The sequence below is a fragment of the Betta splendens genome, chromosome 4 (genome assembly GCF_900634795.4).
Source record: "Betta splendens chromosome 4, fBetSpl5.4, whole genome shotgun sequence".
Lineage (NCBI taxonomy): Eukaryota > Metazoa > Chordata > Actinopteri > Anabantiformes > Osphronemidae > Betta > Betta splendens.
The window spans coordinates 384,489-401,801 of record NC_040884.2 but is presented as its reverse complement, the minus strand read 5'-3'; the positions used below and the strand labels follow the sequence as shown (position 1 = coordinate 401,801).

The window sequence follows — 17,313 nt, the reverse complement described above, 5'->3', positions numbered from 1 at the left end:
CAGATGGATGGATCTGCAGACAGACTGAACACTTGGTGAATATGGTTACAGCCTTGTCTGACAGGCTTGAGGAGATGTCACGGTTACCCCATGGTCCCACAAGAGGCGATGAAGCCCTGAGTTTTGACCGATTGGACATTTGATCTAGACCAATTAGTCATGGATTGTTAAAATGTACTAGAATTGGCTGTGTATTATTCTGTCCCATCTCCCTTTTTTGTAGTTAAATGATTATTATCCTGCATATGCAGTTTGTTTTTTGTTGAACTCCGTTTGTGTGGATGCAACTGAAGTGGCAGCTGAACCACTTCAGATCAAGGAGCAGATGGACAACAACGTTCTTCAGAGTAGCAGCGGACGTGCACCGGAGTGTGTGACACGCGAGGACCGGAAATTCTCAACGTCAAAGTGTCCTGACAGATAAGACTTAGATAAGGACTAAGACTGACCATTAAGAGAAAAACTACCCGGGTACAGTAAAAAGGTTTTTCTTTTTATTTTCTTATTTTCATCAGAGCTCTAAATATTTTTACAGTAGTAGTTATAAGTAATAGGCAAATTGTAAGAAATTGTGCTATTAATTAAATGCCGGCAATTTTTAAGCCTTACTAAATAGATGTGTTTTTGTGTATATTTGTGTATAAGAGACCTAGCAGAGTCTTGTACACAAGTTGGTTGCTGTGTGTAGGTAGGGGTTACAAATTAATTACATATTCTCAATGATTCCATCTCAGCCAGGCCAGGTGTGGTTTAAGCCATTAGACTCCTACTGTACATCTTTTGTGGAAAACCAAGCCACCACAAATCAGTTTAAAAACTCTTTAAAAACCCAAACCCTGTGGCGGCCTAGAACTGCCTAACTTCTTCCACTATTTTCTTGCCAACAGACTGAACCATGTCCACAAATGGATAAAAGCCATACCAACAGACTCCTTGTGTATAGACATTGAACAAACATTTTGCATTAAAGTTGCAGATTTACCATTTTTCAGCACCAAAATCAAACACCATAGTTGTTACCAGAGCATTAGCATAAGAGCATTGCTGACAGCCTGGTGGGATTTTCTTTAAAATTATTGGATCTGTGCTTACTCTTTCCCAAAACACACCTCTCTGGAACAATCTAGACATCATACAAAACAAAAAGGCAACACACTTTCTGACTTGGCATATCAAAGGGATAACACATCTGAAACATGTTTTCACAAGAGACAAGTTTACCTCTTTTGAAGAATTAGCATCGTTTTTTTGCATCAATTGTTTGCTTAACTGATTTGCTTGCTTGGTTTTAGCAGCTGGTTGTATTTAACATTTAGATTTACTTTTAACATTTATATTTGTTGTTTATATTTAGACTTTTTTCACATTTAGCTAAATGTGAGCATGTTGTGTCACTTAGTTAAATGTGAGAAAATTAGTTATACATGCTCCTTTTACATTCGGCACCCCATAAAGCTGAGGTTAATCACTACCACATACCCTGAAACTTAACTGGTATGTCACATAACCCGCTTTCTGGAACACACCCCAGCTCACGCATGTTGTCAGAGAACATATTTGTTTAGAGATTCAAACATGCTGGCACCTACGGTGTCTTAGTTTGAGAGTATTTGCAAGGATCCTTTAAAAAAGGAAAAACATAAATGTGGCAACATTTCCAGTTTTAGTCACCAGCTCAGTCCCCTGCAGCCGTAACAGTTATTGATCAAGGATCAGAGGAGTGGAGTAAGTTATCTCTGTTTGTTTCCAGTTGTTTTCCTGCTACCAACACGCGATCAATGTCTCAAAGGTTGATGTGCAGCTTCAGCGCTCGGCAGGACACTGACCTGAGTTCAGTTTAAACGATACCAATCTGAGAGACGCCACACGGTTACCTGCTCAGGTAAGATTTAAAACATTTGAGTTGTTCCCATCTTCTTTCTCTTTTATGAAGCTCTTTCAGATTTTTGAGGATTCATTGTAAAGGTCGTAGTTCACGTTTGTGTCTTAAGGTGATTGAGTTTGTGCTTTTCCTTCTGTTAAACATTGGTTCACTTTAGACAAACCCATTGTTCACAGGGAGCCTGGAACGCAAGCTTAGAGACCAATATGAAAAACAAACAACAAAAACAACAAACAAACAAGTATTTTTTTTGATTCAAGGCCTTTTTCATCAAGACCATTTTATATTTAGTTGCTTTTTTGGGAAAAACCATGATGCATTTGGAGTGAACCCTCGTGTTTAACAGGTTTTGCCTGATGCTCAGCATCCTCTGTATTTTCTTCTTTGGCTTGCATGGACCTTGTGTTAGGTTCTGGTCTATATTCACACTCAACGCAAACACAAGACGAGCTACATCAGACACAGATCCAAACATCTGTGGAAAAGAACCTGTAATTCAAGGAGCAATATTCATTTTATTTATTTATTTTTATCTCTTTAAAACTGTTAAATTATTACTTGTAAATACTTTCATATCTGTGTAAATGTCAAAGAATGTTTTCCCGGCCTGGTTTAGCTCGTGTAAATGGGAAATGGACTGGTCTGGAAAACAGACTGAACCCACAGTCAGCACAAGCAGTTGTTGCTCTGTGGCGTTCTGAGAAGCACAATTCATACAAGTTACTCCAACATTGGCTCCATAGATGAAGGCGTGTTTACAGTTTAACAATGGCAGAAATGAGCTGATCACATTTCTGTCACATGAAAACACACTCATTCACACCTGCTGATGCCAAGGGGGTAAAGCTGTTGATGGGTTTATCCAGTGGGGTCATCAGGGTCCTGGTTCTGTTATTTGTTCTGTTGTAGTGACGCAGGTCAGTGTCACGCAGGACCTTGTTCTGTTCGGGCCTCAAACAGCTGAAAGTTTATGTTCCAGGTTTTGTGAGGAAAGTGCTGGTTTAGTCTATAAGCGTTAATGATAAAGTTGACTTCCTCTAATGCATCTAATGACTAAACTACTGGAATGTTCACATAACTGGACCTGTCATTACTGCTGCTGTTTAGTCCATCACATTTCTTTTGATAATTATTAGAATGAAACGGGATGAATGAACATTTGTCCTAACCAAGTCTGCACACACTTAAGCCTTGATGGTTGTACTTTACACTAATATTTCTCCATTTGTTAATGTCACTTCCTGGTTCTGGCAGCATGGGGACTGCTGATTGGCTGTATGCCCTGGCCTTCATGCCACTCGTCTCTCTCGCCGTCCAACCAGACATCTGCAGCGCAAAACCCAAACAGCTCCCTTTGGAGCCACGCTGCATCTACCGCAACCCTGATGTAGGCTCCATCCTGAGCCCGGAGCCCGAGGCCGTCCCCGAGGCCACCAACCCCAGAGTGTGGGAGCTTTCGAGGGCAAATAGCCGATTCGCCCTGTTGCTGTACAAACAGTTGGCTTTTGGCAGGACCCCTGAGTCCAACATATTCATGTCCCCCATCAGTGTCTCCACTGCGTTTGCCATGACCAAACTGGGAGCCTGCAACCAGACGCTGGAACAGATCATGAAGGTTGGACTGAGAGAACGGTTTCCTCACATCTTAACTGGGCTCAGTGTCTTTGTTTCAAATTGTTTCTGTCTGCAGGTGTTTGAATTTGACACCATCAAAGAGAAGACGTCTGATCAGGTCCACTTCTTCTTTGCCAAGCTGAACTGTCGTCTGTTCAGAAAGAAGGACAGCACCACAGAGCTGGTGTCTGCCAATCGACTGTTTGGGGACAAATCTTTGAGCTTCAATGAGACCTACCAGAACATCAGCGAGACTGTTTATGGAGCCAAACTGCTGTCTCTCAACTTCAAGGTGAGCTAGCAGTTCTTCACATAAACTAAGCAACTGAGCTCCAAGCACTGACAACACTGGTTCTGTGCTGTAGGAGAACCCACAGAAAGCACGCAACACCATCAATGAGTGGATTGCCAACAAAACAGAGAATCGGATCCAGGACACTCTGCCAGAAGGGGCCCTGGATTCCACCACAATCCTGGTCCTTGTCAACACCATCTACTTCAAGGTAAAACACCCACAGCTCAGATGCTGCCTGGAGAAGTAAATGAAGAGCTTCTGCTGGGGTTCAATCCACCATCTGCTGTTTTGTTGGTGTTTTCATTTTGCATCAGACAGAACATTTAGAATGTGAGATGGTGAGCAGATAGGTGGGAGGACACCAGCAGATTTGTCCAAAGTAATGATATTTATCTTGAAATGACGAAGGCTAAAAGAAACAAACAACAGGATACTATTACCGAGCTGGACCCTGAGAAGGACTTAACCATCTAGGCCTGAACAACTGAGGTCTAAACAGTAAGAGCACAGGAACAAATGCTTAATCAGAGATGACTGACTCAAGCACACAAACAGAGGTGTCACGGAACGGCAGAGAGAGAACCCAAATGCACAGCGCCAATGCAGCAGACAGATGGTATGATTAAAGGGTTTTAATACAGGAATCGAAGTCACAGACAGTCCAGGTCATACACGGGTAAGCACGGGGTAGAGGCACAGAGGGAGCAGGCGTAATCGGGTCCGGTAACAGGCGCGGGTCAATAACAGAAGACTCAGATTTACGTGTTCGAATCAGCAGGCTTAGTCAGGTCCCGTTAGCAAGCAGGGTTCAACAACAGAATCAAACAGGGTTACAGTACCGGTCGGGATCAGGCGAGAATCAGCGGTCAGGCACACGGAACAGGGTCGATGACGAGATGAGCGGAACGAATAATTGCTGGCCGCGCAGACATGGATTCACTAACAAAGATCTGGCAAAGACTATGGTGACTGGTAGTGATGGGTAGATGAGGCGTCATGAAACGTTTCGACACATTGCAAAACTGTATTGATACTGTATTGATACTGTGTCACTGAATACTGACACCTACCGGACATTAAAACTCCCTACAGGCAACCTAGTTAACAGACTCATCTGACACTGATTTGATGACTTAATATATACAATAATATAATTTAAGCCATTGTATGTTATATAGTAATATTTCACATCTTCATTTACATTTAAAATTTATATTTTTAGATACAGTCGATAAAGTGGACATGAATCATAACGTAAACATCAAAGTCAACAAGTTGTGAATGAAGATGCCCTTTTTTTGTTTGTTTTTTAAACAAATTTGGTCTCTCTGCCCACTGCAATGAGGAGATCTTGCCAAAGGTTATCTAGAAACAACACACTGCCATTTTAGTACACCATTTCCAAACAACAAGAAACAAATAATGCTGAATAACATGCCTGAAGTGGGTGCAGACAGCTGCTGTTCTGACTGCAGTCTACTGACGGCCTCATTGCACTTGGAGGAACTGCGGAACCAGAGTGATTTAAATCTGGGCTCTAGAAGTGTTGCTGGGGTCAACACACTGAGGTGGTTTGGTTTAAATAGGAAAGTTCTGTCGAATAAATACGAAATTTAACCTGCATAAAACAATATGATTAGTAAAGAGTCACTTTGGAATTTAATCTGAATTCAGAAAGATCAAGTGAAAACCTTTTAAAATAAATTAATTATTTTATTAATACACTTTCACTTTATTATTAAATTAAATAAAAAAGACACCTTAATTCCAATATGAGATGAATTATAGATGAATTTGACGATGAACGGCAAACGCTCATGGATTCCTTTCGGCAGATGCAGCCCGACACATGCGCTTCCTTATAAACACAGTCTGGCGCGTCAGACAGTGACTGATACAGGAACTGTATCGATCACGTGCTTTCCCAACGCGATACGCGCACCGACACATTATTTTACGCTATGAGCTCGACGCATGCGCCGACGCACCGGTGTTGACGGACCCATCACTAGTGACTGGTAGTGGTTAAATACGCCGGTGATTAAAGATTAATCCAAGACAGGTGTGTGTAATGAGAAACGGAAGTGAGGCTGGAACCAACAGGGTGAGAACGAAAACCGGAAATGTTACAAAATAAAACAGGAAATGAAAACTGGAACAAAAAAAAGAAAGACAAACTAAGTCCTTTCAAAATAAAACTGAGAACGAAAACCTAGGCCATGACAAGAGGAACATATATACTGGCTGATCAGGCCAGTAAAACACAAAGGGGTAACTAAAGAACAAATACCAACTAAACTCAATGAAAGACATCAAAACACAACAGAACAAGCAGTATATCATTAACACTTATTACATTAATCTAAACGATCATTTTCAAATGACTATTCAATATAATAAAGAGCAAAACCAACTAAACCAAAAACCTTACTCTCCGCTTTAATGAATATGGCTAGTGGTTCACTCCCCATGATCCCCTTCCTGTATAAAATGGTGGACGTTTTACGGGCACACCCTTTCATTAGGCCTGGAGACCATCCACCACCAGTCTTAAACGGTAACTAAGAATAATGAAACAAAAATAATTAAACATAGGTTTATGTATACAAGAGAACCAGTACAACTAATGATCCGTCAGAAATAGATGTTTTTAGCCAAAACCCAGTCTGTTTAATTATTGGTATTTTCAAAAATTATTTTACTGGTGATTTCTCTCAAAATCAGGAAAGTCAAATAGCTGAAAGAAACTTAAATGAAAACTGAGATTTTACTGAAACAATAACCGCATTAGTAAAGTGTGAGCTCCATCAGACATGAAGAATCCCATCGTCTGCAACAATGCAGTGACCCTAAATGGTGCAGGAATAGGCTGAATCTGATGGTGTCCTAATCATGGCTCAAAAGCTGCCAAAGCTCTGACCTGTTGCTGTCTCTGCCTCTCAGGGTCAGTGGAAGAACAAGTTCGACAAAGATAATGTCTACCCTTCAAAGTTTCACATTAGTGTGACTCGAAGCTGCTCAGTGAACATGATGCACCAGGAAGCCAAGTTCAGGTACGGCAGTTTCGTGGACGAACAGGTGCAGCTGCTGGAAATGCCTTATCGCGGAGACGACATCACCATGGTGCTGGTCTTGCCGAGCAGAAGCACCACACTCGGCAAGGTAGGTGGCCGTCCAACCAGGCCCATCACAGCCAGAACAGATGCATGTTGCTGCTCATCTGCTATAAGTGAGTTTGTTTGTTGTCGAGGTGGAGGAGAATCTAGACCTGAAAAAACTGACAAACTGGTTGAGTGAGATGAAGGAAACTACGGTTTCTGTCCACGTCCCTCGCTTCAAGGTGGAGGACAGCTTCAGTCTGAAGGAGAAGCTGCAGGCCATGGGGCTGGTGGACCTGTTCAGTCCGGAAAAGGCCAGGCTGCCAGGTACCTTACAGAACCAGGCTAGTTGTAGCTTCAGGACTAAATGGGTCTACGACACTATTCTTAAGGACGGAGCTGTTGTAGGTTTTTAGCACTGGTTTAATGAGATGCTTTTGCTTCAGGGATGCTGGAGGATGGCAGCGATGGGCTCTACATCTCTGACGCCTACCACAAAGCCTTCCTGGAGGTTGGGGACAGCAGCTCACACCACTTCAGCTTTATTCTGCACTTTATTGTACGGTCTAGGATATGAACATTTCTGTTTCATGGTTTACAGGTAAATGAAGAGGGCAGTGAGGCAGCGGCGGCCACCGTTGTCATGGCCATCGGACGCTCCATCAACTTGGACCGGGAAGTTTTTGAGGCCGACCGTCCCTTTCTGCTGCTGATCAGAGAGTCGAGCATCAACACGTTGCTTTTTGCTGGCCGAGTGGCCGACCCCTGCCACCAGTAGGAAATGACCAATGGCTGCCAAGCTGCTGTTTGGATCTGAAGGTCAACATCACCCCAATTAAAAAAATGTCAATTGTCACTGTCAACATCTGCAGACAATGGTTGCTGCCCACAAAGTTTACAAGGTCAAAAACTATCCACCATCTAACCATCTGTCACTTGAATGGAGGTGTAGAGCTAATTTGACTGCATCTTGCTTCCTGACTAATGTTAGCATTAATGTTGATACTAAGGCGTCAACCCAGACAGGTCCCACCAGGTGGTGGCCTGACCTGACTTGGACAAGCCTTCCAAATAAACTGCTTTGATTGTTAGACATCTTCCACATCAGGGGTGAAGCACCTTGTTCAGGTGATGTAGGTACAGCAACATGGCAGCTGTTAGGCAGGAGATCCCGCGGCGGCTTGTACGATGATCAGTTTTAATCCTGTAGATTATCTTGACTCCTGCTGGTGGGATAATTTTCTTTCTCTCAGCACATACTGCCAACACGTTGTACTGATCATTTATTAATCCTGAGTGAAATATTCCAGGCACTGCTGCATGTCAAGATGTTGAACGCAGAGGAACAGCGTAAATAAGAGACCAGACGCTGCAGGTGGACACATAAAGTGCTTTATTTCCTCTAAGGAAGCAACATGTGATGATTTAGTGGTCATAGTGAAAAAAGCGCCTTCACATTTTTGCTAAACTAATAATCAACCTTTGGCCTCTGACCACCTCCATCAACAGAGACATGCAACAGAAAAGAGCTTCACATAGCTTTCAGCCTTGTCTATTATGTGTTAAGTACCTCCTTTTCAAAACAAATGTAACATTTAAAGGTTAATTTAATAAACTTTTTTTCCCTTTGACTCATTTTCTCTTTTGATATATTAGGGATATACTTTGAGGAATCAACAGTAAAGCGTAATCTCATTAAGTGAGTACATCTAATGATTTGTAATTAGGCATATTGTGGTCAAGGTTACTGAATATTCATATAAACATTTCATTCACACAACAAAAAGTTACATTTGCAGACTAAAGAAACATGACAGAAACATAAAAGCAACGTTTGGCACCAATCAGAAAAACTGAACCTTGATCGACCCAAAGACAGGACGACCAGAGGATGGTGAGAATGAGGTTGGGCTGTTTTCACAGTTTGACTGAAGGCGGAACCGAACAGAAACAGACTAAACAGAGGAATCTGCAAAGAGGAAGAGCCTTGTTTGGATCGTAGCATTGCTCTTAGTTCAGTGTGATGCTGCCAAATGGGTTCCCCTCCCCAGTTTGGGTTAGGGGTCTCTCGACCAGACACTTTAAGTTCTAACCGCGAGGCTGGACCAACTAGAAGTTCTAGTTAGGGCTGGTTTCTGTGTCCGACATAACAGACAGGATTCAGAGAAACGCATATGTGATACTTCTAAAAGTCAGATTTAAACCCGACTTTTCTCTCTTTACAGATTACTCAAGAACAGAGACCGAACCAGATCCGAGTGGACTGGCACAAGCAGCTATTGCTATGTTAGCTCAGTCTGTTATGTTTGTGTGTTGGAGCTGGGCAACATGTGAAAGATCTGAAATGTGTGCACATGGTTGATATCCCTACTGTAAGAAATGCTGTGGTTCTGTCTGTGCAGACACTCATTACTAAATTAAATCACATTTGTTTGGTTCAGCACAGGAACAAATGGCTCTGAAGGTCATTTATGCTTTAGCTGAATAATAACTGATTGTTCCAGGAACATACAATAAAATGGCAAAATCTTTAGGATGAAAATTGAAAGAGTGATTTACACAAGCTGAGACCTTAATGGGCTGCAGGTTAAATCACCAAAGGACAATTAAGAAACCCATGTTGTTTGTAAAGTTACCTCTTTAATAATATGTGAATTTAAATTAACAAGCAGCTAATTAGATTAAATTAGAGTTATAAACCTGAGATAATGTCCAAACACAAACCTTTAATATATGTCACAATGTGCACATTTTTCAGATGCTTCGTGTGAAGTGGACTGTTTAATGGTGTTTCCTAAAGTAATGAAGTGCATATTTAAATCGTTAAACTCAACATTTCTGCATGAAGTAAAATGACAGACAGACAAAAATACGTTTGAAGACCTGCTGAGGTGTCAGGCTGAGCCTGTCCAGGTCCCATGGTTGCATTCTGGTCCATGTTGCCCAGCCCATGTTGTGTTTTTACAGCTTACAGTGAGCTTTATTGTCTGAGGTTTAGCCTTTAGCGTTCTGCTACGAATTGAGAAGTGAACATCTGACTGACTGAATTAAGAAAAGCGTCTGTATACCTGATAGTTCCTTTTTAGCCTGAAGAGTGGGAGCAAATCTCAGGTCCAGCTGGACACTGCCGCTGGCTTTACTTGCATAAAAATGACCATCCACTGAGAATCGGATTCACAGTTCTGTAAAACTAGTAAGAGCCGATGCACGTGCTACCTGCCCACTGGTCCTCTGGATTCAACTCATTTACGCTCATTTACTAAAAGTTTAAATATGTTTGTCTGATAATATGTGTAGATTAAAATTGTATAAAAAGACCCCGTGTCACTCACTCAGAGTTCCGGGCACTGGGCTGTGCCGTCATTCGTTTGGTTGCCAGGTGGTCCAACCATGTGTGAATGGTTCCTGCTCTACCAGGCGACTACATCCATGTGGTATGGCAGAGTCCGTGTCCTCTGGCTACAGGATTAGTGTCACAATGATCAGAACTGTCTCAATGAATTAGCTCTGCTGCATGTATGAATTGGTGCGTCACACTTATTTTGACATTATATTGAAAAGGCTGCAGTGCGCTAACGTTATCTAGACATGTCCTCACTAAACCAAACCACAACAGTATTTCACTAGCATTTAATGTTATTATAAACTAGGAGGAAATTGGGACATGTTCTGTCTCAGAATATGCCGATATTCTGAGATATGATACATCAGGTATTCAAAGTATATAAGTCAAAGTATACTTGATATACTTGGTGTTATGCAGGTATTATTTAAGGGTAACAGAACCAGAAAGTTAGCATAGCAGCCAGCTTAGCTCACTGTTGAATTTACTGGAGTATGAGTTGTTTGCTTATGGAGAATGAAATGTAAAATAAACAGCATCAGTTAAATAATCTTGACTAACAGACTGAATTTTATTCGTAATATTAATTCTGTTTTCAGCTAATAAACTGACATTAGCAAACTAGCACTATGCAACAAATATAATGAGCATGAACTACAACATGCAACATCTACGTTAGCAGACAAGCTAACAAATGTAACTTAGTAACAGTTTAAGCTTCTTTGTGCCTCCTGGTAAATGTAGTTACTTTTAAACATTTTGAGCTGTTTTGTTTTGTTTGGGTCTTCATTTTGTTATGTTGTTTTGCAAAATTTCCTGATTCCAACTGTTTCTGCATCTTGCGATTTTTCTGTGGCTGGCTCTAATAATAAAATTTTCCAGCAGAAGAGTTTATCTTATCTTATCTTATCTTATCTTATCTTATCTTATCTTATCGTAGCGAGTGGAGATATATTCAGGTGCAGCAGGTTAATTCAGCATCAGTTCTGATCAGGTCATGACAGTTCCCTCCATGAAGCTTTTGTCACACATTGTTTAGTGAAAAGTGTCCAGGAAAAATAAAACCAACGACAACATGCTTGCTTATAAAAATATCTGAGCCGCCTGTGGGAGCCCTGTGACAGAGCAGAGCGCCCCCGGTGGCTGTGCTTGGCGCTGAAGTAGCTGTATTGCGTAGTGATGAGAGGTAACTGAGCTGTGTAGCTTATCTGACGCTGGACAGGCCACGTTTCCTGCAACAGGCTGTCGGATGGTCCCGTCTACAAACTAACCAAGAACTGAATCCAGGTGAATTGGAGTTCTTTAGAGTCCAGTATGACATTTTCCGTTAAGGTTCTGCTTCTATATTTTAGATGTATTGGTTATTTAAAATATGGCGCCAGCAGCAAAGCAAACTTCTCAATGACCTGAATCTAGAGTATCGTCTTCTCATCAATGACAAGCTGGAAAAGCCAACTGACACACCTGATTCAGGTAATCAGCAGAGAGCTGGAAAACCAGCAGGGACACCGGCCCTTCGAGGCCCGGAGCTCGACACGTGTTCTAGGTTAACTGTGCAACATCGAGCCGCCAGATTCCTGACGATCAACAGATGGTTACTTGTAAAGAACACAAGACAACTATACAACCAAGGACAGCTGTGTTTAAGGTAAGTATCCACACATACAGATTTGTTCTAATCAGGCTAATGGAGCAGAGCAGGAACTCCAATCTTTCTGGAACAAAACATCTACAGCTTTTTGTGTGACTAATCTTGTAGGATCGTGACTGAACTACCCGACTCTTCCAGATTGTCTCAAGGCAAACATGAGGGCTTTGACGCATAAACTGGCACCAGGTAGTTTGGCAAAGTTCCACCTGACAGACTGTTGTGGTGCTGTATTGTGAACCTGTAATACCTGTAAATATAAAAGTAGAAATCTGTAACATAAAGAAGATGGAGGCAAACAAGAACCACTGCTGTGTGGCATATGAGGTTGCTGGAGTGTGTGGCATTTCTTCATTTTAGCTTAATCCGTTCGGTTTGGTTGTGAAGGTAGATGCGGTTTAAAGCGGAAAAATCTCAGTTTGGATTCCGAGGTGACCTTTCTGTCATAGCTTTGACCTCATTGGGTTCAGGTACTGTCTTACTGTACTGGCTGCAGGTACAAGACCAGATCAGCCCTCCACAGCTGTCACCCTCCACCCGAAACTACTTACTCCCTAAGTGTCAGTCGGGGCCTGTGGTGGAGACAGAGGCCTGGGGCCCCTCCCCGTACTGGCCCCCTCCACTGCTACCGCCACCGCCCTCAGGCTCCTCTTGGCTGGGGGAGGCTTCATCACTCGGACCACCTCTAGATGTGACGGAAGTGGTGGTTGTCTCAGGGGAGGCGCTGTGAGCTTCCTGAGGAGCGCAGCCGGGATGGTTCTTCCGGAAGTGCTGGTTGAGGATGGCCTGGAAGGGGAAGCTCTTACCGCAGACGTGGCAGTGGAAGGGCTTGTTGCCAGTGTGCTTGCGGATGTGGTACTCCAGCTGGTCTTTGCGGGTGTACTTCTTACCACAGATACGACAGACAAATGGCGTGATACCCATGTGCAGACGCATGTGGCGGTCCAGGCTACCTTTCTGGTTGAAGGACTTGCAGCAGTAGATGCAGGTAAGACGGGGGTTGTAACGGAACCAGCGGTCTCCTACCTGCTCCCTCAAGTAATCCTCATAGCCGCCAATATCAAACGATGCAGGCTCCTCCCCCTGACAGACAGAACACAAAGTTAACACAGACTAGACCAGGAAGAACAAAACATTTTTTAGTTATTGATTTTTTTTCTAAATGAACAAGCATCTCCGAGTGTTTAAGTGCGGACGTACTAACTGTCTGACTGGACTTTTGGCACTAAGGGCTTCGCCTGGTTCTGTGTGAGATTCAGGTGGTTTGGGAGGGTCCTTTCAAGAGGTTCTTGTGTGTCCCATAGTCTTTAAAAAGGTTCTGTTGGTTAATGATGAGGTTCTCACTAGGACTGGAAATGGGGCCCTGTAATGTATCAAGCTATTTACTGTGGGTGTCATCAGTCTTTTACTTATTGGCTGATAATTCAAGATGCACGTAGCACATTTAGCGCAAGCAGCTGAATATCCAGCTAGGTGCTTAATGTTAGCGGTTAAACTGACGGTAGCTCTCTTAAACTTAACCAGTGTTACATTAGAGGAGGCACTTTCTGACCCAGCGGGTCATGAGCCCTTCTGTCCTTTGTGGGTTAGTACCTGGGAGCTTGGCTGCCGCAGTTCGTCAGGCCTGTTGGGGGACTCACTCTTTGCTCGCTGACGGTCTGCCAGAACCACCACGCTTCCGGTGGGACTGAACCTGACACACATATATAATCATGAACACATTACATCAGGTGACGATGAAGCTGTGAGCCCCAGACACTCACCTGTCTGTCTCGCTGAAGCTAGAGGATGGCTGGACGCTCCGAGCCCCCAACGGTCCCACTGGACCCGTGACCACTGTACTGCGTCCTGATGTGTCAATCATTACCGTGGCCCCCTCCTCCACCGGCCCACCTTCTTCCTGGTGCTCTCCTGCTCCAATCCACTCCTCCATCCTTTCTGTCTTGATCCTGACTCCATCTACACCACTTCCCTCTTCTGCGCTGTCGGTCCGCTCAGGCTCACTGCTTGTCTCCACGTACCACTGACCGGCCCGATTAATTCGGAGAATCGGTTCCTTGCCCGATCTGCTGCCGCTGGCCCTGGGCCCCTCCAGCCCACTGTGCTCCACTATCGGTGGAGGGCTCAGCGGCTCCTCAGCAGGACTGACTGCCTCACACACCCCTGAACCTCCCCGCGGTCCAAGCAGTCTCAGCCCACCATGATGACTCCCTCCTCGCACCACGGCCTCCAGTGTCCTGCTGCCCCTGGACCCCCGCGCCACCTCCTCTCTGGGCTCCTCGTCCAGGTCAGCCAGGCTGATCTTCAGGTGGATGCCCTCCAGGATTTGGGTGCAGCGGTCGATGATATGCTGCATCTGCAGGAAACTGGCGGCTGTCAAGTAGCTGATGATGTCAGCCAGCTGCAGGCAGAGGCGGCCCGTGTAGCAGAAAGACAGCAGCTGCTCGAATACTGACGGGTTTCGAATAACAGTCAGCGACACAGTGCTCATTTGGCCTAGAGACATGTGGTCCCGGAAATAGGGTGAGCTAGCGGCGAGGACCACCTTATGAGCGCGAAAGCTCTGGCCCTGAACATTGACAACAATGTCGCAGAGACGGCCCTGAACACGCAGTTGGTTCAGGTGAGACAGAACCGAGTTACTAAAGTCCGGGATGTCCAACTGGATGCTGCCGGAGCGCTCCATGATGCAGTTTGCAGGGCACCTGCAACAAGAAAACAGGATCAGAACCAGACAAGACCTAACCTGGGTTAGGGTTAGGGGATCAGGGCCTGTAACATCAGCTCAATGTAAAACAGTGACAATAGAAGGTGTCAGTCCATATGGGTCAGCAGAGCAGGTCTCATCATGTTCTGTATCTAATCACTGTCATCTGGACTGTGAGGGTGTCGGAACACCTGAAGTAAGGTTACAGGTACAGTATACAAGGTCCAAATCGTGTCTATGCTGATCAGACCTGGTGGATCAGGTTCAACACTTTACAGGAAACAAGAGAAACTGATTTAAAAGTGATGACTGTGGTCCATCTGCTTTCCCACTCCACTCCAGGCGAGTGACAGAACCAGTGTCAGTGTGACCCAGAGAAATAGGTAAACATCCAGATGTGCACACGATTTCTCACCAGAAGGGGAGGACGAGGAGAGATCGGCTCTGGACTCGAGATGTGGTGCTGTGGAGGCTTCAGTCCAGCGGCTGGCTGAGCATCGTCAGCAGAACGGGAGACGACAGCGGCTCGGCTCGGCTCGGCTCGGCTCGGCCCGGCAGGCTGCAGCTCCACCCGCCGCTCCTCCAGGCTCCGGCGGCGCTCGCGTCGTGTTCAAGGCCAGTAAACAGCTACTTGGTTCGCGCTCCGGTCCGTCGGCTGCCGCTTCGCCGCCATTCCGCTGGAAACGAGCCTCGGTTCAGTGTTGGCCCGGTGTCGCCGGGCTGCAGCTGTTTCGCATCTTTCTTTTTCACGGCAGACGGGCCGAGGCTCAGGAAGGAAAGGGGAAGGAAGAAAACGCGCAGGGTATGATGGGAAGTGTGGTTCATTCTTGAGAAAGAAGCCGGGCCGACGTCAGCGAGGAATACTTCATTTCCCAGCATGCAGCTGCGAAGAGCGAGGTCATGATTGCACTTGGACTGCAGTCTGGGAGTTCATCCACAGACGTACAAGCTGCTCAGACAGCTGGTGAATATTCTCCACTGAAACTCTACTTCGCTTATTAGTGAAAGCCTCGACTGGACAGACTTTAAGTCCACGAGGCCTCATAGGATCGTTTACTCTGGCTCTTGAACACATGTAAAGATAAAGCACTTCTTAGTAGGATGACAAAGTTTTTCATTTTAGTGAGAAGATAATAAATGGCCTGTGACTGTATTTATTATTAATTACAGAATGCCTTTATTTCGCTAACCGAAGGGCGAACGATCCTGATAATGAAGGATCCCTCAAAGGGTACAGTCCCATTCAACTACCGGCCAATAACCTGTCTCTCCACAACATGGAAGCTCATGTCAGGCATCATCGCAGCTAGGATAAGTGGGCACATGGGTCAATAAATGAGCGAAGCACAGAAGGGCATTGGTAAGGATATCAGAGGAGCCAAACACCAACTCCTGGTAGACAGAACAATTGCCCAAGACTGCTGAGTGCAACACACCAACCTGTGCACAGCCTGGATCGACTACAAGAAAGCCTATGACTCAATGCCACACACATGGATCACTGAATGCTTGGAGCTATACAACATCAACAGAACTCTAAGGGCCTTCATTGCAAACTCGATGAGGTTGTGGAGAACCACCCTTGAAGCCAATGGGAAGCCATTTGCCCAAGTATCCATCAGATGTGGCATATACCAAGGAGATGCACTGTCCCCACTGCTGTTCTGCATAGGTCTGAACCCCCTCAGCCAAATAATAAACAAGACTGGCTATGGATACCGACTCCGGAACGGGGCCACCATAAGTCACCTCCTCTACATGGATGACATCAAGCTGTACGCCAAGAGTGAGCGAGACATCGACTCACTGATCCACAGCACCAGGATCTACAGCTCGGACATCGGGATGTCATTCGGGCTCGAAAAATGTGGGAGGAATGGTGACAAAGAGAGGCAAGGTAATCCACACAGAAGGGGTCTCACTTCCAGAAGGAACAATAGCAGACATTGAGGACAATTACAAGTACCTTGGAATACCACAGGCAAACGGCAACCTTGAACAGGCAACAAGGAATGCGGCAACAGGCCAATACCTCCACGAGTAAGGCAAGTCCTAAGAAAGCCAGCTCAATGGCAAGAACAAATTCCCGGGCAATAAACAGCTACGCCCTGCCAGTGATCGGATACCCTGCGGGAATAATAAGGTGGCCAAAGGAAGAGATACAGACCACAGATGTTAAGACACGAAAACTCCTCACCATGCATGGAGGGTTCCACCCCAAATCCAGCACCCTGAGACTGTACGCTAGCCGGAAGGAAGGAGGCCGAGGACTAGTGAGCGTGAGAGCCACTATCCAGGATGAAACATCCAAGATCCATAAGTACATCAAGGATAGAGCCCCGACAGATGACGTGCTGAGTGAATGTCTCAGGCAGTGGAGAACAGAGGATGAGATGCTGGAAGAGGGGACCATCATTGGAGGACAAGCCCTTACACGGGATGTACCACCGGACATAACTGAAGTGGCTGATCTCAACAAATCCTACCAATGGCTTGAAAGGGCTGGGCTGAAGGACAGCACAGAGGCACTCATCCTGGCTGCACAGGAGCAGGCCCTGAGCACCAGAGCCATAGAGGCCCAGATCTACCACACCAGACAAGACCCAAGGTGTAGACTGTGCAAAGAGGCCCCTGAGACGATCCAGCACATAACTGCAGGGTGTAAGATGCTGGCAGGCAAAGCATACATGGAACGCCACAACCAAGTGGCTGGCATAGTATACAGG

The 17,313-nt window shown here is 45.0% G+C and overlaps 2 protein-coding genes across 2 annotated transcripts; one reads left to right on the top strand and one right to left on the bottom strand.

Moving 5' to 3' along the window:
- The first annotated feature begins 1,665 nt into the window (after positions 1-1,665).
- On the top strand, positions 1,666-8,520 carry serpinc1 (serpin peptidase inhibitor, clade C (antithrombin), member 1). Its single transcript, XM_029147354.2, has 8 exons — positions 1,666-1,882; positions 3,137-3,497; positions 3,573-3,788; positions 3,862-3,999; positions 6,735-6,953; positions 7,042-7,216; positions 7,336-7,400; positions 7,491-8,520. Exons 2-8 carry the CDS (start codon positions 3,138-3,140, stop codon positions 7,665-7,667), a joined length of 1,350 nt encoding a protein of 449 aa, XP_029003187.1. The 5' UTR covers positions 1,666-1,882; position 3,137; the 3' UTR covers positions 7,668-8,520.
- Positions 8,266-15,375, bottom strand: zbtb37 (zinc finger and BTB domain containing 37). Its single transcript, XM_029147352.3, has 4 exons — positions 15,003-15,375; positions 13,644-14,585; positions 13,474-13,573; positions 8,266-12,963 (listed from the first exon to the last, which is right to left on the bottom strand). Exons 2-4 carry the CDS (start codon positions 14,564-14,566, stop codon positions 12,442-12,444), a joined length of 1,545 nt encoding a protein of 514 aa, XP_029003185.1. The 5' UTR covers positions 14,567-14,585; positions 15,003-15,375; the 3' UTR covers positions 8,266-12,441.
- Between the last annotated feature and the right edge of the window lie 1,938 nt (positions 15,376-17,313).